Consider the following 23734-nt stretch of genomic DNA (forward strand, 5'->3'; position numbering starts at 1 on the left):
ATAGTCTTTTTATCCTTCAACTTTGAAGAGGAAAGCATTTGCTTTCCTCTCTCTTCCGCTGACCCTCCCATAGTATTTCTTCCCTTGGAATGCTGCTTTGGTAGGAGCTACTTCAAAAACTTAGTCATAGCAGTTAAAGAAATGGAAATGATCTGTAAAAAGGAATGCGTTCAAAGAGGTGTTAAAGATGGTAAATTACCCTGATCAAACCTTCAGAGGCTCTGCCTAGGGCTCTGGAATCACCAGGCCTCTGGTAGCAGTGGCAGCTTGGAACAATTTATCCCATAATTTTCTCTCTTTCTTTCTCATGTTGGTGGCAAAATACCTATTAGGTCAAGTCTGGTCAAAATTTATTGTTGTTGGCCAGCGGCCAGTATAAGAAAATATCTCTTGCTTTTAAATTTGAAGAGGTAATTATGTAGGTCAATATGGTATAGATGAAAACTTTATATGGAACTAAGTTATTTAATTAATATCCTTCAGGTAATTATTCACCCAAGAAATGAAAGACAGGTAGTAGTAACTTATATGTGCATCAACTGTGATAATTATCAAACATTCTATATGAAACATATAATAAACCATATAGAAGCTTTAAGAATAACTAGGTGAATGACAGTAGTATATGGTATACAAAACAAAGTATCAGTATACTAAAATTGAACAATAAAATTTCTGGAAAAGAAATGACTAATTAAGCTTTTTCTCTGTACAATCAGCTTATAAAATCTATGGCATGAAATTCTACTAACAAATACTGTCTTGTTTTGACTAACACTGTCTGTGAACATATCCAACTCAACACTGAAAGGGACCAAAGAAGGCTCTGACTGAACAAATCAAACTGCATAGTTTCAAAGTGCATTTTACTTTCAAATTAAAGGTAAAGAGTTACTGGCCAACTGAGTCTGCAGGATGGAGCCAATATGATGAAAGACGTCAGTTTTCAGCCAAGCTGCCAGCTGTGGCCAATGCCTTGTATTAGTGAATTTTAACAGCAGTTGCAATAACTTGAAGAATGCAAAGGATTAAACATCCTTTCTAGATTGGGGAGAGGGGGGGAATCATACAAATGCTAAAAATGTTCGAGGCTGCAAAGATTAAATAAAGGAACATATCAATTTGGAGCCACTGAATTACATCCAGCTGCGACAGTGAATTAAGAACCGATTAATGGCTAAAGCTTTTCTCCAGTTTGGATGCTGAGGCAAACTCATTAGGCTTTTAGAGTAGCTATAATGTGTGTACTGTGGGAACTGTTCAATGCTATTCAGGAGACTTTAACTGTAAGCTCAGAGCATTTCCCGCAGAGCTTCTGATGCTATTTTCTTTATATAACATGTGTGCCTGAAAATCCAGCCAAAAACAAGCCCTTTGTTTTTCTACTTTGTTGTGGTCTCTCTCAGCTTTACGTTTCTTGAACACAGGTAAATAAACTCATAATCCAGATGGTGCAACAGATGTGAGAGCAGCACTCTGAAATCAACAGACAGTGGGCAATACTTTCCATTTTCTCTTTTAAACGCTAACTAATATGTAATTCGGAATCTCCGGTGTCGTTAGCATCTGCTCCCTTCGGCCAGCCAAAGGTTACAGGTGTTCCTGATGTCATTTCACAGTGAGGCGTGGGCCTAGCTTGTGAGCGAGTGCCCAGGCTCTAATCCTTCCCGACCACCTACCAGCTTTATCATGCTGGGCTTCCATTTGCTGCATCTTCTGTGTCAGCTCCTGCTCTCTTTGCTGGGCCTGAAGGGCTTGGGCCTTTGCGTTACTGCTAAAGCTCTGCTGAATGCTTTCTTTTTCCAGCCTATAAAACAGAGGAAACACACAGAAATTTAGCACTCACATGCACAAAGCCCCAACAAACAAAATCCCCCATAGTCTCACAGATAGCTGATACGTAATAAATAATTTAGCATAAAAGCATTCTATCTTCATCTATAACCAGACTTTAGGAGAAAAAAAATTGACCTCTTGCAATGTCAAATGCATGCCACAAACTAACTCCAAGTGGACAAAAAGTAAAGAGTATTAAAAATAAGGCTTTACAATTTCATTGTAGTGTTTAATGATTGCTGCATAATGCCTCCCTCATTCAAAGCACAGCTTTATTTATTAATTAATACATTAATTTTAATTCGTTCTGTCAAACACAACGTTGGGCAAAACAATGTTACAGAAGGGCATTGAATTCCACATTGAAAATGATATAAATGGACAATCAGTCAAAGAATGACTACAGGATGGCCTCATGATTTTTACGGTAGTTCAGACTTGGTCATAATATTGGTTGGGGTAGTCTTATGTGGGTTATGAATGTGTGTTTTGCATCTTTAGTTAATCTTCTGCCATCCCCAAATGTTTCATATTCCAATGCTGGTGTCGAAGGAGCCAGTGATTCAAAATAGCATGAACTTATGGCGAAGCTAGAGAGTCTGGCTCCCTTTTCACATCACAAAGTTTTAATGAAAACTGAAATAATGGGAGGGAATCCATCCAGGAGCAAGTCAATGATCCTGTAGTGCCAAGTTGGTCTGTTTTCACTTACACATATTGACCCGTTGTGCTACATAAAGATAAGGAAAAGATGAAACTGGAACTCTGGGCTGGGGGTGGGGGCTTGGAAGGAGAATCACTTCTCTAAGTGCTGTACAATCAAATCTCTTTTTGACGGTTTCAAAGGAGAGAACATGGAGAAAAGTCACTGACTGCTCTCCTCATTCCTCAGACAATGTTACGGGGGTTGCTTAGGAGTATGGATCCATAAACACAATTAGGAAATCAACTCTGAGAATTCACATAGAACAATGTGTTTTATGCCTCTCTAAATTCACCATGTAATATTATGCATATAGTTATCTATGTTTTTGTCTGACCCTCAACTAATCTATAAATTCCATGATGATTAATACTAATTCACATTTAACAACACTCTGAAGTATATGAAATAATTTCCCTTAAAACAACTCCATAAAATAGGTCATACAAACATTATTCATATCACGTATGTATAACTTTGAAATTATAATATTATATAAACACTAATGTGATATTTATAAATAATAAATGATTTGCAGAAATGAAATTATATATGTCAGCTGTCATCATTACGAATGCGGAGAAAATATATTATTGTGGAAGCAGCCCTGGCTCCGGAGTCAGAAGACCTAGGTCCTAAGCCCTGTGTGACGCTGGGCACATAAATCACTAGGCAGATTCTGACATTTGTAAAATGAGGCGGCGGTCTTTCTATCCCTAGCACCTGATACGTATGGGATGCTTAACACTACTTAGCAGTAAGAGTATATTTACTGCTAGCGTCTTAGCATTGTAGATCTATGATTCTATTATTCTCACTGTAGATATGGAGAAACCGAGGATCCAACAGGTCAAGTGATTTGCCTGGGGGTCAATTTTGGTGCTGACCTTGTCTTACTTGGCTCATTATACCATACCCCCAACACATGGTATGGTCCTCTGCAATAAATTATGCTTCATATTCATTAAAATTGTTGATGGAATGAATTAATGAACTCAAAGAATGTTCTACTGATGATGGTATAGCCTCAGATGATATCACCAACTGATATCGATATAGTCTAAATGACATCACCATGTGATATCAGCATATCACGTGTATGGGACTGGTTCTATATAAGGTGAGAAATAGGAGAAAATGTTATTAGGTTTTTCTTTTTAAATAGCACTTTCTGACACACAGATACTTCCATATATTGAACTATTTGTAGGAATTTCTCATCCATGCTTCTTTAGTTGACTAATTAAGTTTTTATTGCATAGCCTTTGCCAACAACATGAATAATTCCAAAAGGCCATGCAATGTTTTGGCATTTTAATTCCTACATTCCAGGAGTTCAGTGTTTAGGATACTGTTATAGCATCAGTCCCAGGAAGATAATGCACTAGTGCTTGCTCAGATGGAATCTTTGGTGGTTCATGTTATGGGTTGAAATTGTTACAAGGCATTTCTAGTATTTCCATAGTACATTTTCTTGGACAACATTCATAGTCTTGCACAATGCCTAATTCTTCACCATAGCAGGTTAAATGTACTAGTAAGCTGTATTAAGACAAGGAGCTAAACTTGTGTTTTGTATCTCTTGGTAGTCAAGTCAGGTTCAGGTAAGGAGTTAATCAAGCAATAAACATTTATTAAACATCTACCATGTGACAGGTACTTTGCTAAGCATGGGAAACCAAAGAAGTCAAAAGACAGTCCCAGTCCTCAAGGAGCCCACAGTTTAACGGAGAGACAACATGCAACAAGCTATATCCACGATATCTTAACTAATATTTATTAAGTACTAAATATTAAATAACTTGCCTTTATTAAGCACCAACTATGTGCCAGGCACTATGATAAGTGCGGGTAAAGAGATGATGGAGAATGGTACAGAAAGTTCATTCCATCTTACCCTGTGTCTGTAATTCACAATCTCTTCTACAATCTCATCGCCTCTCAGTTCTTCTGCAGACCATCACCTTGCACAAGGTGCACTCTCCTCCCTTCCCTTTTTTGATCACCTGGTAAATCAGTTCAACTCTCCACACTACCCTCTATATCCAAACACCTTCCCCTTCAGCCTACCACGGTCATTATCTAATCCTAACTGGCTCCTCAGTGCAGCAAGGCAATCCTTTTATATTCACTAATCAATTCACTATCCCACTTCCCAGAACAGTGATGCTAAACATTTTCATGCCTCCTTATGACTCTTAAAGGACTTCCTCCTCCTGCCCTCTCAGCTAAGGACCTCGACAAATACTTCACTTAAAACATAAGGCCATTCTCTAAAAGTTCTCTCATCTCTTTCTCATCTCACATCACCCAAATATATTTCTCTATTATCTTCTCTTTCGCCTCAAGAGTTGGGCTTCCTCATGAAGGCACACCTCTTGACACATACCCCTGATCCCAACCCCTCACATCTTTCCCAGAAGACTGCTCTCTCTCCTTTCTCTGTCTTTCCCTCCTTCCTCTTGTCCTCTCTCATTCATCTTCAGTCTCCCCTCTGCCACTGGCTGCCTCCTTGCTGCCTAAAAACAGATCCATGTCAATCCATTCTGAAAAAAAATGCTCTACCAGGCCCACTTGCTACTGTTCTCTCTCCTTGTTATCACAGCTAAACTTCTTGAGACAGACATCTACATTGTCTCCACTTTTTCTTCTCTCACTCCTAAACCTTCTGCAATTTTATTCAACTGAAACTTCTCTCTAAAGTTACCAATAATTTGTTAACTGTCAAATGTAAACCTGACACCTTTGACACTGTCCATTGCTCTCTCTGTTGGGATACTCTCTCCTTTTCTAGGTTTCTCCTCTCTTGATTCTCCTACCTGCCCAAATGTTCCTTCTCCATCTCTGTTGAATCTTAATCCAGCCATTCTCACTAACTTGTGGGTGTCCCCAGAGTTCTGACCTGGGTACTCTTTTCTTTTCCCTCTACGTTATCTTGCTTGATAATTGCATTAGCTCCCATGGGTTCAATTATCATCTCTGTGCAGATGATTCCCAGATCTCCGTATCTAGAACTCATTTTCCTCTTGAGCTATACTCCTGATTCACCAGGTGCCTTCTGGAAATTTTGAATTGGATGTCCCATAGACAATTCAAACTCAACATGTTCAAAACAAAACTCATAGCCTTTCTGCCCAAGTCCTCCCATTCCAACCTTCCCTATTACTGTTGAAAGGCAACATCCTCCTCCTCCTGTGACCTCATTTTCATCCTTGCCTCCTTCCTCTCTTTCAACATATTTGTGGTCGAGTCTTGTTGCTTCTACCTTCTCAACATGGCCCATGAATATCCCCTTCTTTCCATTCACATGCTGTCACTCTGATACAGTCCCTCATTAACTCATGCCTGGACTAACAGAATAGCCTGCTGGTTGGTTCCTGCCTTGAGTCTCTCTTTAACTCCTATGTATCCTTCCCTCAATTGTCAAAGTGATTTTCCTTAAGTACGGTCCTACCATGTCACCCTTCCACTCAATAAATTATTACCTCTAGAATCGAATACAAAATGTTCCTGTTTGCCATTTAAAACCCTTTAAAATATGGCCCCTTCCTACCTCTTTCCAGTCTTCTTACGCTACTTACACCTATATACTCTATCGTCTATAATTAGGTACACTGGTCTAATCACTCTTGCTCCCACAAAAGACATCATCCCCCAACTCCATGCTTTCCCCCTGCCTTAAGCCAGCAACCTGACTTCCTTCAAGATTCAGCTTAAATCCCACCTTCTGTAGGAAACCTTTTCCGGCCCTTTGTTTCCTGCTCTGTACCCCCTCCCCGCCGTCATTCTCCTCATCCCTTCCCCCAACTTAATGCCTTGCCTCTGAAATTACTTTCTCTTTACACTGAGAACATCTTGAACCTAGTTGTGTGCATATTGTATCCCACATTAGAATATGTGCTCTGTCAGCCAGGGACTGCATTTTTGCCTTTCTTTGTATCCCCAGTGCTTAGCGTACTATCTTGTATATAGCACTTAATAAATGCTTTTTTGACAGATAGAATGAGATAAAAATTTTTCCGACAGAGACAGAGCATGGATTTCTATGTATGTTTGTTATAAGACAGGACACTTTTATTTTGGGGAGCTGGGCAGGGTAGTGGATAGTCATACCATAAAAAAGGAAAAAGAACATCAATGCAACACTTAAAAATACATAGAAAAGGGAGGAAGAAAGTTCACAAGGGTACACAGACAATTGGGGCAATGTTGGAACCATCACATTAAATATAATAAGGACTTTAAAAACCAAATTGTTTGTAAAACATTCATGGTGTCATAATTCAATCCTCTTTTTTCTGTTCTTTATATAAGGAGATGTTAAAGTTTGTTAATGTCTGACAGCTTCATAATAAAAAAATATCAATTAATGCAGCTTTATTCCTTTCCCACATAATGGGTGAGAATACTGTTGTAAGTATGTGTGAAGTATTCTCTTGTATTTGTATGAAAGACAAGACAAATGGCTATGTCCCCATGCAAACATGTTGTGCTGGTATGGGACAGATATGTGCTGCACCCCCCTGCCACCATGAGGCCTTCCATTCCAGAAAAAGAGTGTGACTTAAGGGAGACAAAAACAATATTCATAGTACAGCTATATACATATTCTGCTGTCCAAAAGCTATACTGGTACAGAACTCTGTTGAAAAGAAAGCATTAAGACCCCAAGAATGGTACTTAAAACAAATACTGACAGCATAATTTCTGTTAGGGTCATTTTGAATTGCCTCTTCATTCATATTGAGTTGCCTAATTATTAAGTTACTGAATTTGAAAAAGGTGAATCAGGGTTACCACAGAGTGCTATGTAGAACCAAAAGAATGTCCCTGGAGAATGCTTGAGAATTTGGGGAAGAATTGGTAAAGCTCTTGGTCCAATTTGTATAGGAAAAATTTTGTGATACTTTAAAAAAAGTATTTGTGTTATATAAAGGTATGAGCTTGTGGCTTACTATAGTTATTACAACTCCTCAATGACAAAAAAAGGCAAATTTAAACGGCAAAACAATCAAATTTTGTTATACATTTCCCAGTAGTCTTTTTCAATCATTCTCCAACTTTTAACTTTCTCTGATTAAGAAGCTATATATTTTGTACCTTAATATTACTTTACAAAATACTAAATTGTAGATTTCATAATGATATTGTAATTCTTGCCTTCTAAAAGAATGGGGGACAGGGTGGAGGTGGGGGAAGATTTTGGAACTGAAAATGAAAATAAAATTGAAAAAAGACTCCAACCAAAATATATTAAACTTATATTTTCTTACTTCTTTATGCTTATTTTATTTATGCTTACTTTTTTCTATCTTCTATTCTGCCCCTCTGTTACCACATTTTTGTTCAGAGGATGTTTCAGAGAATCATAGAATTTTAGGACTGGGAGATCATGTAGTATTTTACAGATAAGACTGAGATCAATGAAGATTAAGAAAGATACCCAAGGTGCCATTTCTAGATAGTGACACAGCCAGGACCAGAAACATTTTTACTTAAGGTAAACTGCACTCCTATTTGTTATTGCCCAATGAAAAGGTTGAGCCTTCACTCAAATATATGCAACTTGACTTCTGACAAAACAAATACATATCAGTAATAAAATGTGACATTTATATAACATTTGAAAGTTCAGAAGGGACTATACATATGTATATACACACATGTATATGTGTGCATGTAGCCTAATTTGATCAACAAACCTATGAAATAGGTACTACAGGTATTATAAGTCCATTTTACAGATGGAGAAAGAGGCTCAGAGAGGTTAATAAATTGTTCCCAGTCACATAAAATAGTAAGAATCAGAAGTGAGATTGAATTTTCACGGCATTACAAACTTAGTCCCTTTGTTGAAAAAAAGTTAAAAAACGAAAACCAAAACAAACCAAGTCCCCTTTGAGCTCTCACTTTGTTGGTTGCACCTTGGCTATACCTTAGATGGCTGGCACGAGCTTAAGTCCTGGCTCTCTCTAAGGGTCTCCATCAAGCTCCAGAAAATGATAATGGCCTAAAAGAACTAAACTCCTAGGAACCTAAATTACTTCAAGGGAGTGATTGGAGAATGAAGAAGAATATAGTCCAATATGCCATCTTTCAGTTTGGACTCACTGTCAACAACTACATTTTAATATGGTTCACACTGAGAAATGTAGCTAATTCTATTTTTAAAGGAGGAAATAATAACATAGAGATGAAAAACATATAGAAATGAGGCCAAAAAATTCTCAATTATTCTCTCAATTACCACATCACAGCATTTATGATTTTTCAAGTTTTGTTACTTAAACAAAACACGCCTCAAAGAGCAAAGAGTATTGAACACACCATTTTGCACGAGCATCGGGATATAGTTCTTCAAAAAGCATAACCTGAACCTTACAGATGAAAAAGCTAAAGAAGAGAGGGTTAAATTTTTTTTCTCAAAGTCTCACAATGTCAGTGGCAGAGATGAGGAAACATCCTGACAGGGATAATCTTTCACGTAAATGGAAATAAGGTAACTGCCTTGTAGTGCAATCTGAGGGATCCAAGGAAGGTCCCTAACCCACAAAGGTAGGACCTCACTGGCCTGTCAGTGACACCTGAAATCTCACCAGTGGAAATTAATTCCTTGAAGTGAAAAGGTTATTCATAATTAAAATAGAAACAGCCCTTGAAGAGACAGAATACTACATCTATTTTCAGGCATCCCTCTTGGGGTGTATTAGTTTTATCAGCTCTTTTCCAAACTGATAGCCAGATAATATTAGTAAGCATATTATCTATCTATATTATCTAGTGTATGCTGCCTAGTATATAAGCTAATATATCTCTTTGAGATTTGCCAAGCACTTTACAGATATTATATCATTTTATCCTCATTACAACTCTAGGAGGCAGGTACAATTATAATTCTGTTTGGGAAACTAAGAGTTTGCCCAGGGTCACACAGATAGTAAGTGTCTGAGGCCAGAATTGAATTTCGGTCTTCCCAACTCCATCTCTAGTGCCCTATCCACTATGCTGCAGAGCAGATTTATAAGAAAGAGCAGAACAATGAATCTTTGGACATATGGGAGGTTACTTAAAGAAGGGGAGAAGGGTGCTAAAGGGGTAGGTGGCAGTATGCTGATGACAAACTTCCATCCTTCAGCTTTCCTGTATCTAAATCTCAAGATCATTAGCCTGTTCTTTTGTGCCAATTAGACTACACTGCCTCAGAATGAAGTTCTTTCTAAAATCATAAATATCTGTAATTTTGCCCTTAAAGCAGACTATAAAATATATACTTTAATTTATTCATTTTTAACTGTAACATGATTTTCTATTTGAATGAAACAAAAGGGGCATTTATTTTTAGCCAATCTGATTCTTTTCATCCAGTTTATCAGCAAATGAATATTAATTCTGGCCAGGAGTGAAGAAGACAAACTAGGAAGAAAAAGCTTAGGTTGTCATAATGGACCACAAACTGCACATTAGTCAACTGTTATTTAAAAAGCTGACATGAAACTGAGATCTATTAATAGTGAATGCGCTATACACAAGCTGAAAAATAATCATTCTTTGGCACTGACCAGGCAGGTCCTTATAGAAAACCATATCAAATTTAACCTCCACATTTTTCTTTATGAAAATTATTTATATCCTTTGTTGTTACATCACTTTTGTTTCCAGATGTATCCCTCCTACCCTCCTATACCCACACAAACAACCTCTTGTCTCCAAAGGATAAAAACAAGAGGGGGAAATAAAGCAGAAAAAGCAACTGAATAAAACTAACTAGCACATCAATTGAAATGTATATGCAATGCTCTCTACCCAGAGCCTCCAGCTCTGCAAAAGAGGGAGGGGCATTTTCTCATCTCATCTTTGGGGCCAAGCTTGCCAACTTCCATATTTAAAGCCAATATATAGAAATGGGAAGGTGGGGTGGGGTGGAAAATAACAATAATCATTCACACATATATAAAATTATACAAAGTAGGTACTCTCTTTGCAACAAACCTGTGAGGTAGAGAGTACATGTTATTTTACAGATGAGGAAACTGAGGCACAGAGCAAACGAGTAATATATGTAATATCATACAATTAGTAAGTGCTGGGGCTGTATCTCAAATCCAGATCTTAGTGTTCCCAAGTCCTGTGCTTTTTTTATGCTATACCACACTATTGGAGTTTAAAAGCAGTAACAAAAATTTCAACATAAAATATAATATACATGATATATAATATAACATAAAATATAATAAAGAACTTCCTAAAACTAAATAAGATGAGATACTGAAATGGACTCTAATAGATGACAGTGATGCTTCAGAATAGTATGGAGGCTGTCTTTTAAGAGTTTAGGTATGATGCCCTTAAAAAATAGGAAACTAGATAAGATAACCATATTCAGATCTACGAATTAACTGTACACTTGGGAGATTTTTCAGAACCAAAAAAAATACTATTTTATGGACAGTACATTAAGTTCATTGCTTTCAGGGGAAACAAAAATTTTGTTTATACTGTTAGTAAGGCTGCGTTTTTCCTCTCATTTGAGCAGAGATGGAAACATGGGGAGGTGGAGAGTAGGAAAACACATGGGAACTCAATTCTGTAACCTCTCCTTCCTCCAGTATGCAAATGATTTAACAGTAACACACAGATTTCCTAGAGTAAATAATTTCTATTTCCATCCCTGAGAAGTATGTCAGTGTTTCAGACTCAATGTTTCAGAAATGCGTTATCAGGTCAGCGTATGTACCATTACCAGGAAAAGAAGCAGGAAATAGAGACAAGGAGGACACCTTCTCTCAGAAAAACAGCAAACACAAAGACACGCGGGAGAAAAACAAAGACATCCCTGAAAACCATTTTTACTGTAAAAACATCTATATCCCAGAATGTCTAGAACTGATGGCAATCTTACATTCTAAGTAAAAGGAGTCTCAGCACACATGTGGATATTGACAATTTGGAAACGAGTACCAATGTTGCTAGTATTTTCCTTCTATAGGTATTAGTACTTTTATAATAGGCAATGAAGACATCTTAGAAAGATGCAGCTGAGCACTAATGGGAGTTCTGACTGGTGAATTCCCTACTACATTTATTCAGGAAGATCTTTTACTTAAGTATAAGCCTCATAAAACTTACCCAGATACCTGAGGGGTAACACAAGAGGAATGAAAGGAAGGAAAAAGAACTTTCAGTCTATATTATTGTGTTTCTAAGCAGTTCTGGTGTGCTCAACATATGCAGCTAGATTGTTCTTAATTTGTAGTTTGTGTCAGTCTGAGTCCAAGGTGTAGAAAACAAGAACAAAGTCGTATTTTGTAGCTTTACAATTTAATTTAATTCATCCAGCATTTATTAAGTGCCTAGCATTGTGCTATATGCTGGAAATAAAAAGACCAAAACAGCAAATAGACCTGGTCCCAGAGGAGCTTTGAGTATACTGGGGGATGTGACAAATACATAAACAAGTATAATGTGAGAAAAATGGAGGAGGGAGAACGAAGGAAAGCTTCACTGAGGAAGGAGCAGATGCAATGAAACTTGAAGGGGGCTAAGGATTCTGAGAGGTGGTGATAAGGAAGGAGTGAATTCCAGGCATGGGAATGGCTTGTAAGAATGCATGGCAGGTGGAGGATAGAGTATTAATTTGGGGGAACTCCCCAAAACAATGCAAATTGGAGTCCAATTTGGCTAGGAAGCAGAGTATGTCTGGTCCTTTCTTATTTCTTTTTTTTGAAGAGAAATAATATACAATACACCTGAAAAGGAAAGGGGAAGCTCAATTAGGGTGGGCCTTGAGCAGGCTAAGGAGTTTTAATTTTATCCTACAATCAATGGGAACCACAAAAAGCAAAGGAGTGACATGTAGGGGACTTATGCCTTATTTTGGCAATTGTGTCAAGAAAAGATTAAAGAAAGGAGAACCAGGAAGACCAATTAGGAGGCTATTATAGTAGTTCAGGTGAGAGATGACGAGGATCTCAACTAGGGCTTTGGCTACATGAAAGGAGAGAGGAGGATGGATGGAGGAGTGGTGGGACAGGAAGTCAAATTACAAGGGACAGATGTGAAGGCAGTGGGTATAAAGGATACTAGTAGTTGAAAGAGAGGAGAGCCATAGGCTAGCATTTTAAAGAGATGGGAGAACCAAGTGAAGTATTTTAAAAGAGAAGGTAGACCTGAGTATGTTTATAGGAAGAAGGGAAAAAGGGAGTAGCTAGCAACTGACAAAAGAGGAAAGAATGGGAACGATTGACTGGACAGATCCCCAGATTTTCCTCACAACAACAACAACAACAATAAATTTTGCAAAGCTGTTTACTCACAACAACCCTGAGAAGCAACCCGTGCAGTTATCCTCATCTTACCCCCAAGAAAACCAAGGTTCAGTGAGTTAAGGTCCTTGCTCAGGACTATATAACTTAGAGTTGGAAAGGCCCTCAGAGAGCACCTCGTCCAACTTGTATCTGGACAAGATATCCCTCTACAGTACCCCTGATAAGGGACCATTTAGCTTCCACTAAAAGAACTTCAGTAAACTCTGTCTACAAGCTGAATCAGCCTTTTTCCTTCTTATTGTTGTTCAGTTATTTCAGTCATGTTTGACTCTTCATGACCCTTTTCTTGATGAAATTACTGTAGTGATTTACCATCTCCTTCTCCAGCTCATTTTGCAGATGAGGAAACTGAGGCAAACAGGGTGAAGTGACTTGCCCAGGGTCACATAACTAGTAAGTGTCTGAGGCTGGATTTGAACTCACAAAGATGAGTCTTCCTGACTCCAGGCTGGCACTCTATCCACTGTGCCACTTAGCTGCCCCTATTTCCTTTTTGGATAGGGCTAAAAAGGATTAACAAAAAGCATCAGAGACAGAAATCAAACCTGGGTCTTCTCATTCAAAGGCCAGTACTCTTTCCAGTACCCCATATGTATGACATCACCCTGTGCTCTACCGTCATGCTCTCCAAAATATGACAAAACTGAGACAGATGTTTCCTTTTCACTTTAACATAGTAAAAATACCTTTGTTTGCTCTATTTAACTTGGTTTTATCAGTTCATTGTCTGGTTCTTGTTTTTCTCTCTGGAATCTTACTAGTTTTCAATATTTCCTCTGATAACTCCTTAGATGAGCACAGTTAAATCTAATAACACCAGGGAAATGCATTTTGGTGACATATTTGTGATATGTCAAGGGATATGTACAGTAATCACAGTGAATTACCAACGAATACAAAATTGTTACTACTAAAGTCAAATGTCTCAGGGATTTTTCCTTTTTCAATATAATACTGTATATGCTTGTACTAATTATTTTATGGCAAGAAATATTTTATTGCAGAAATAAACTCCCTGATTGATGCATATTTATGCAATAAAATGATAGGAAATGTGCAACACATAATTGTATATAATGGTTAGCTGAAAAGATGTAATCAGGTGGTTAAAATCATACATCAGAAACTTGCTATCTTTTAAAAAATGAATAGGTGAAAAAAATCCTTGGACAACAAATAAAAACTGAAAAAGATCCTTGGACTCACAGTGCAGAATAAGGCACATGTACACATATTTTATAAAATATATATATAATACACATATATACACATATGTACACACATATACTCATATGTGCACACACATATGGCCAATGTGAAAATTGGTTTTGCTTGACTATACATGTTCGCAACAAGGTTTTTGTTTTTCTTTTGTTCACAATTGGAGGGGGGCATTAATGGGGGAAAGAGATAAGGTAGATTTTTGCTATTTTAAAAATTAAAAATAGACATACACACATATAACATACGTATATATGCATATATACACATATAGTATGTATTCTTGGGAATTCAGAAAATAAGCTGGACTGGAATTGGGGCACCATTTCATCCTAACCTACTTTTCACATCTTCCCAGACATAATAACAAGTCCTAAAAATTTGAGAATTCTTTTTATTAGACCTAATCATATTGAATACTTATAATCTCAAAACAAGATAGAAAAAAAAGGTTCTAAAATATAGTGAGCCAGCAAAAGAAATTACAATCCTATAGGAAGAGAATAAGGCATGTGTCATCCTTGTCAACTTGTCTGTTAGAAGACTTGTCCTAAAGGTGCTTTCAACAAAGCTGCTGAAGATAAGCTTGCATTCAATGCCTTCATCCAATCACAAAAAGCAGTCTTTTTAGCCTCCTGAGAAAAAGTCAGCAAACATTAAGTCTAAAAGAATAATAGCAGAATAGCAACTTGTCTTTGGACCATTTTTATTTGAATCCCGTCAAAAGAGATGAATAGAATAAGGTAAAAACAATAAATATACTCTGTAAAAACTATTTTACCACAAGTACATTACAGCAATGTATTATTGAGGAATGATTACACACACAAATTTTATATATATACATGAAGTTTACTCCTGAAAGTACCAAGACACTTTTCATGATGCCATTTTGGTAGAAATATGGCTAAAATGAAATATATATGTTCTTGTAGTCTTTAGGTACACTGAACATAAGTTAATTTTTTCTAAATGACTAACAAAGTTTTCTCTACTCATATCTTTCAAGAAATTTCATTTGATTTTGACATGTACATAGAGATACCTTATTGGGGGACAATCTTAAAAGCTGTATTTTTCTCTACCAAACGCATTTTTATAGTCAATAATAAGTAAAGTGTGATTTTGTATTCACTTTACTTTTCAGTCAACTGTGTGAATACAAAGTTTTATCATTTGAAAGAGTCTTCTTAAATCTTTTTTGAGGATCTCTTTGATATATAGATAATCTTATTTAAAATTTTACAAAATGGGAAAAGAGGCATATGTTAATGTTTTCTCCATCTCCTCCCTCCTTTTGGGGGGATGGAAGAGCTAAGGTTTGAGATTTTTTTTCCACCTTTCCACCTTCCACCTCTGATACCTTAAGAATTGATCTCTCAAAGTCCTCACGGCTGGGTCACCTCCAGCAAGAATGTTTTCTGTATATACTTGGTCTAATCCAGCTACTTTTCCCATCTTGGCTATTTTTAGTGTCATTTCCTCAAACTCATACATCACATCTGATACTGTGATGTTGTAATCCAAATGAGGGAGCTCCGTGGTCTTTGATGGAGAAAAGTGTTTGTTTAAGAAATCTTTCTAGATCTTTGAGAACTGAAGGAGTCTTTAGAGGTCATCTAATCCACCCGTTCTGCAGAACAGGAAACTGAAACCCAGAAAGGTTGACTGACCTGCCTAAGGTGAAGCAGGTAGTAAATGAAAGGGCTGGATTTGAACTTACATGCTTTGACTCCCACATCCACCGTTCTTTTTATTGTTCTACAGGTCCAATGATCCTCCTTGCACTGTAAATATCTTATTACCTCCATGAAAACATTTTTATGGCATTTCCAGTGACTTCTGCAAAAATTCCAAATTATTTATTCCACCGAATTGCTCTATTGCTGTTACACTCGTACATTTGCTCTGCTTTGGTCTGGTAAATATTCATTAGGCCATCTATACCTCCCTCTTCTGCTTTCTCCCACACAAACACATATAAGTACAAAATGTCTGGATCCATATGTGAGGAAACCCTGATAACACTTCATTCTATTCCTATTTCCAGGCACAATTTTTCTAGTGAATTTGTCTTTAACCAAAGTCATTGAGCCAGTCATAAAATTTTAGGGTTAAAAGGACTCAGAGATCATCTAGTTCAATTTCTTAATTTTACAGACAAATAAAGTGAGACTTCAAGAAATTGAGTCATACTCAAGGTCATGCAGCTAGCCAGCCAATGGCCTTCAAGTCCAGAATTCTTTCTAATGCCCCATCCTGCCTGGATGACTTCAACTGAGGCTGTGCATTTAAAAGCCTCACACTGATGGATAATTGTGAGAAAACATTTTTAAATGTCAATTCATCAATAATTTCATTTTGTTTTATTTTGATACTGGCTCTCCTTATCTTATTCAGACTGGAAATTTAGTGGCTTCTCATAAACTGACCCCTTGAAGATCAGCAAGGAAGCTTTAAACTGTTCTGTCTCTGAGTTTAACGCAGGCACCAGCTTAGCCCACGGTAGTTCAGAATTCCCAAGCTCAAGAGATCTTGCCAGCCTCAACCTCCCCAGCAGCAGGGATGATGAGCATGGGCCACAAACCCTGCTTTTCTTTAGGTAAATAATCTTAAAACAACTATTAAAATCAGTTTTAAAAATAGATTTCATCTACGTGGATAAATTGAAAGGAGAAATAAAAGGAGAAACAAAGGCAAGTGATTTAAAACTAAAAACAGCTGAAGCAGTATCACCGTATTATAACAATGTAAATGATACAAGAAAACATTTTTGTAACTAGATTTTCTCTGAAGCAAAGCCCTCCAAATATATGTTTATACCAGCAAATTAAGTTATGAAATACATGAAAAAATTATTCTATACAGTTAGGCTGGCAAATCATTGGAAATTTTCTAATTATGTACATGGATTGCAGACTCCTAATAAGTTAATATACACTTAATTGGAAAATCTTTATCATTTGCCAGTCTAACTGTCTGAAATTGTTAAATGTGAAATAATAGGCTATCTGATAGGTTTTCCCCATAGATTTTCCCCCTCCATCTCCAGTAATCATTCTCATATCAACACTTGTTTCTACTAGGAAAGGCAGTAAGTGGCTATTTTTGATGTTCAACTAAGGCTTTCAAGCTGAATCAAGAAGCCTAAACAGTTCCCTTTTTGTCAATCAGTCTGTCAGTCAAATTAGTTAGCTTATCTCCAACGAGTGAACTAATTTGTTCCCTTTGTTGGCTGTTAGTGATTTCAATATCTTGACACAAAATGTGGAATGCAAACAATTGGCGGATGGTTTCAAATTTAAGAAATTTGCTGTAGTTGGTTTGTCAAAAAGTAGTACAAAAGGAGGAAGAGACAGAAACACAGTAAGAATTGATAGAAAATATCACAATAAATCTACATTCCCATTATCATTACAAGGTCATTATTTGTATAAAAGGCTCCCAAAGAGCCCCTTCACTTCTTCAAACCTCATGAAATGATTCACGAAGTAGGTATTTATGCATAGAGACAGGAGGGAGAGGGGGTAGATATGGAATCATCATAAAGTTTAGCTTTGAGTTCCAGACTTTTTAATTTACGCCATTGATTTCAAGTAATGAACAGTTATAAATGGGTCCATTTCCCAGAGTATCAAAGCCACCTATCCTGCTGTCAAAGCTCCTTAGTTTAAGGCAATATTCAGTGTGGGTCACACTATGAAGCAAATCCAAATTCAATTAAACTGCCGCCTATTAAGTGCTTACTATATGCAATGTACTGTGCCAGACACTGTGGGATAAAAAGACAACAAATGACAGAGGTATTGCTGTCTTCAATGAGTTTGCAATCAAATATGGGCATGAGGAACATACATAAAAAGCTGAAAAACAAGTCAGAATGTAAGAAGTGAACACGCTACATTAGACAGGGATCAGATACTGGGGAGGTAGTGACAACTTCCATCAGAATGAATTGAGGAAAACTTGGAGGAGGAGTTAACACCTGGCTTCGTCTTGAAGAAAGAGGATTTTTCTTAATCAATTAGCCTCTGCTTGTCTGATAAATTCATTTTCAATAACTTTTCATAAGTAAGAAAAAGTTGAGGCTACAATTAATGAAAGATATAAAAATGTTGGCTTGTTCATTTAAAAAAACTTGTTCTACTTCTCCACTTAATAGTTTCATGCATTCATATCCTCGTTCATAATATATCTAATGTTTCCTGCCCCTTTCTTTTAATATTACTCTTTCTTCCTTAATGTTTTATCTTTCATAAAGTGTTCTGTCCATGCTCAGAACTACTATTCTCTTTCCCTGAATGTTAACCATCATTTCTTGTGTTGTAGTCTTGAACATGTATTATCTCCACCACAAGACACCAGAATGTCCTTGAGGGAAGAGGTATTTTTTTGTCCTTCTTCACATCCTCAGTACCTAGCATAGTGCCTGGCACATAGTGAGCTTGTACTTGTAGACTTGCTGACTTGACAATATTATAATCTAAAGGATGGAGCCTGTTTTATCATTTAGATTGATGCCTTGCACATAGCAGGAGTTCAATAAATGCTTGCAACTGGAAATAATGAATCCATATTGATAAAGAAGGGGTGAGAAAGTTATGTTAGGTCTATGGCTGAGAAACGTGCTTTGAATTATGTAGGCATCTGCCAGTTTTTCCAAGACAAATTAACTTAGAGTTAAGGCCAGAAGACCTAGTTTCAAATCCCATCTCTGATGCTTCCTATGAGTGTGAGCCAACCTTTTAAGTTCTCAAGGCCTTAGTTAACTGGTTTGTAAAATGATGGGGTTGGACTAGATGGTTTCTGAAGTCCCTTCCAGCTCTACAGCTATGATCATATACTCATTCCTACGACTTGGGTTAAATGCTCAGTTCTTCTACTTATTACTTGTATGATAAGTACACGTCCCTCAGTCTTTCTGGGGCTTCAGCATCCTTTTCTATAAGATGAAGGAGATGAATTACAAGATCTTTCTTACAGTCCTAAACCTAAGTCCTTTTATACATGAAGTAGAACTTTTTCCTAATTTAAATTTAGCTTGAAACTCTTGGATTTCATAAGTTTTAAAAACTTTATGGTTGTATTTGTGTGATTTGAGTGAAAAACGGATGACTTACCAATATCAGGCAGACCAAATATTTAAGTAAATATTGGGTTGAACTTTATAATTTTCATTTGAATATCTGACATCATGTATATGGCAAATGAACACTGTTTCAGGACTTGACTGCATAATTTAAAAACTCTGAGCACCCAACTGAACATGCATTTATTAAGGTTTGGGCACAGAACACCTCACCTTGCCACAGAGACTTCACACCTTAACCTGCAGCTTGAACATAAAATTTCACTCCTCCAGAAACCTCTACTTATTTCTACCTATATAACTTTGTGATGGGCATCCACAGATCCAGGTTAATTTTGTGTTGCTCTTTTACCCAGCAGTGTTAAAGTAATGATGAATTATTAAGTGTTTTAAGGAGCTCAGGAATTCTGATGGAAGAGTTCTACAATATTAAAACTAGAATATTATTACTATAACAGCTAATATTTAAATAATGCTTTAGAGTTTGCAAAGCACCTTCCATGTGTTATCTCATTTGATCTTCAAAACTCTGTGAAGTAAGTGCTACTATTATCCTTGTTTTGCAGATGAGAAACTGAGACTAAAAAAAGGTTAAATGGCTTACCCAAGATAACACAAGTAGAAGATATCTGAGGCAGGATTTGAACTCAGGTCTTCTCGACTCCCAAATCGACCTGTCCACTGAGTGACGTGGGTGCTAACCTAACAGTTTGAGCCAATAAACTTTATTAGGGTAATGAATCATGAAGGATATATGCTGGATGAGAACTCCTTAGGAAACTGTATGAGATAGAAAGAGGTAAATAGTATAATTATGGGACTAGTTTAAATTAACATGCATTGCAACATATGGATTTCTCTTCATCTGGAGAAATACTTTTTCCTTGAAAATTTGGTTAGTATGATCATCCAGACCCAAAGTATCTCCTTTAAAAATAACTTAGAATTCATACCCATAGACTGCACAAGAGTAGATGAATATCTAATATACATGATAACAAAATGTCAGTGGAAATAGCTACAGAACGCAAAAGTGAACTGTTGGTTATTCTGAACCATGGCTACTATCCCTAAATCTTAACACCAAACAGCCCAGCTCAAATAAGATAGATTTATCTCACCTACTATGTTGTGATGGGGCAGCTAGGGGGCATAGCGGATAGAATTCCCTAGAGTCAGGAAGACCTGGGGTCAAATAAGGCCTCAGACACTTATAACCTATGTGACCCTGGGTAAGTCACTTAATCCTGTTTGCCTCAGTTTCTTTTTCTGTAAAATGAGCTGGAGAAGTAAATGGCAAGGCACTTCAGTATTTTTGCCAAGAATACCCCAAATGGAGTCACAAAGAGTTGGACATGACTCATCAACTAAACCACAACACTGCTATGACATAGGAGAAGTTAAGTACTCTACTGCCTGGTCTATTCAACCTAACTCTTCAATTTCTGCAAAAGGTGTACGCACACCTTTGTAGTAATCCAGATCAAAATGGGGGGTGTTGAAGTAAAACAAGCAAACATTCCCCTGCCGTTTCATTGTCTCTTTTCTAAGATTCACTATTTTATCTCTTTTTTCTGCATCATTCACTGGTGTGGCTTGTTTGTTTGCTTGTTTTTCATCAGTACCATAGGCAACTATGGTAGAGAGATAGATCCATACAATAGTAGCATGAGGCAACTGGACAAAGAGTAAGTAGTGCTTTGGTTTGGAAGAAAAAGCAGAAGTCCTTCCTATGTCTCAAAGTATACTGCTCCTGTCTTAAATCATACTTGCATCTGCAGGTGTTTGCCCGAAGGCAGGTCATTGTGAGTCAATGAAAATCAGGACAGCCTCAGCAGCACAAATTAACCTGCGGAATCATAGCAGGAAGAGGCGTATTTTAAGACAGGATTATGTCAATGAAGACAGCAAATGAGACTTTACAAACTGAGAACAAATTGAAAACAAAACCAAAAAATCAATGAAATTCAGCATACTAATACTATGAAAGTTTGCTGAGATATTACAGATGTCACCTAACTAGTGGCTGAATTTGTTTCCTGTATGTGGCACAAATCTGAGACTTTATGAAATGAATTTGAATTGAATGTTAACCCTCATTGTAAATTTCCTTCCTTTCCTGGTTTATGACACAACTTCAGTATTATCCAAACTGAGATTCTGGTTAATGGAATTATCAGACAAATGGACAGGGAGAAGAGCTTATTTTTTCCACCCCAAAAGAATCAAGTTTCATACATCTATCCTTGACAGTGTCAAGAGCCAGGATGAACGTATTTCAATTGCAACTTCCAAACTAAACTCACAAATTACTACCATTATGCTAAGTGCTAGCTACCCCACTGTGCAGTTTTGCTTTGTGAATTTTTACCTTCCTCTATGAACACTTTTAGCCACTGATCGCACAGCCTTTCAATGTTTTCTGCCTTTTCCTTTAAATAAACTGGCTCTGGCTCCTTCCATCTGGTTCCCCTTCCGTCAGCAACCCTGCACCTGTTCACACCTCCTCTCCTGTTGGATTCCACTGAACATTTCCTCCTCTGCCAGGGCTATTCTGGCACTTGCAACCTTTCTGTCATTCAATCCATCTGTCAGAAGTGAACTTTGTTTACCGCAAGCTTCTGCTTTCTTCCTCAAGAAGCAAAGCCCCTCAAGGTCATTGTCAAATGAACTGTCGGCATGGATTTAAATCCTCCTCTGCTAACCAGCAGAAGATGAAGTTCTGTACTGTAATGTACTTGCGAAAATTACTTTTGGGTCTGGGAAGACAATAATTTAGAGGCAAAGTAGTAAGATATAGTATTTTAATGATCATTTGTAAAATCAGAGAGATATGATGCATTTCTGCCCATGTATCTGCACTTCTCAGTAGTGCATATTTACTATATGTATGGATAGCAAAATAAAGAAAAGATTTAAGGTACAACCAAAATATTTTAATTATGCTTACACTATATAAAATTGCTACATATTATACAGCCCAAATTTAAGAAATTAAATAACTTCATTAGTGAATTAAGCAGGAGAGAGAAAAAAAACTACACAATGAGAACACTTAAATTGAATTTCCTTAATTGTAAAAAAAGAATGAATTAAAATAAAGCAAATTCCTTCTTAATACATAGCTTCATTATTCCTCTGAAAGAGTCAGCTTGTAATATATAAATCAATTCTTGCACATTTTAGTTTAACCAATAAGCAATTTAGATAAAATTACATTTTAATATACATTGTTATATTGAATGCATCATCTCACTGAAGAAATATTATTGTTAATGTAATAGGGTAATGTAACAGTAACAATGTAATGTTACTGTTACAAATGAGGCAAAATGTATATTGTCAATAGAGTTCATTCTGTGTCATCAGTAGCAATTCAAGTAGTCATTTATCTCTTCGTAAATAAGATGTAAGAAGGATATACTACTGAATTATTTACAAGCGTCTTAGTCATACACTTTAGGAAGGAAAAATATACTAAAGAGCACACAACATTTTCTATTTCTCTTATTTGATATAGTTAATATAAGATAAAGGAAACTCATTTGTTTCAGAAGAAAATATCTGCCAAAATGATTAACAAAATCCTTTTAGTATTATGATCATGAGTTAACTTGAGAGAAATTTCACTCGTAAGAGAATATACCCAGTTTCATATTTTGAAGAATTATGGCAAAGACTAAATCTTTATTAAATTTTAACATTCATATTAAATATACCTAATTAAGCTAATCTATTTTCCAAATTCTATAACAGTATACCAAAAAAGACTTTTCACTGCTATTCTCTGAGAAGTATAGGTGAGTGAGAGAACTAATCTTCAAAAATATTCAACAAATTCTTGATTTTTAAAATTTTAATGCTGAATATGAAGTACAGAATAAGGAAATATTTATTGATCACTATAACATATATAACTCTTTCAGAAGTATTAGATAAGAAAAATACTATTCTTAAAAAAGCAAAACACAAGTAAGTAATTTAAGAACTGATTTAAATCTAAATGAAGAAAATATCCTTCTCAGTGTTTTTATTTTAAGAACTGTTCCCAATTATATTGCTCTTATAAATAACATAAAATATTCACTTTGACCTAGTTCACAATAAAACAATTCTTGAAGATGTGTTTCTAAATAAATTATTTCCAATTAATTTATATCAATATGCATAGCTTCAAAATGAATGCTATTTTAAAAATATTTTCTGATTTGCTTCTAGCAAATTTGGTGTGTTTTGTAAAATTTTAACTTTTCAAAAGATCTCCCCAGAAGAATAATCTTTGCTCAGTAGTAGTTTGAGCACGGTTACCTGGATACCTGCTTCTGAACTGCACTGAATGGGTAGTAGAAATTTGACCACTTCCAACAGTCTCTGTTGCTGTACAAAAGAAAGAGTCATTAACAAACTACTATTTCAATAAAGGCATCTTAAATAACTATGAGGGAACTTTTCATTCTAATTAAACAAGGCTCCTGTTACAAGTTAGAAAGATTATTTTGGAAAATTTGTGTGATAGGAGTATAAAGAAACTAAAACCACTCAGTTTACCACACGTACATA

At 36.4% G+C, this 23734-nt stretch overlaps 1 protein-coding gene across 1 annotated transcript in view; it reads right to left on the minus strand.

Moving 5' to 3' along the window:
* The window catches only part of SDCCAG8 (SHH signaling and ciliogenesis regulator SDCCAG8), a 285884-nt gene that overhangs the window by 114022 nt on the left and 148128 nt on the right, over positions 1–23734 (minus strand). The window contains 1 exon segment of the mRNA XM_036753380.1: positions 1680–1807. Coding sequence (XP_036609275.1) covers positions 1680–1807 — 128 coding nt within the window.

This window comes from Trichosurus vulpecula, chromosome 4 (assembly GCF_011100635.1).
Source record: "Trichosurus vulpecula isolate mTriVul1 chromosome 4, mTriVul1.pri, whole genome shotgun sequence".
Lineage (NCBI taxonomy): Eukaryota > Metazoa > Chordata > Mammalia > Diprotodontia > Phalangeridae > Trichosurus > Trichosurus vulpecula.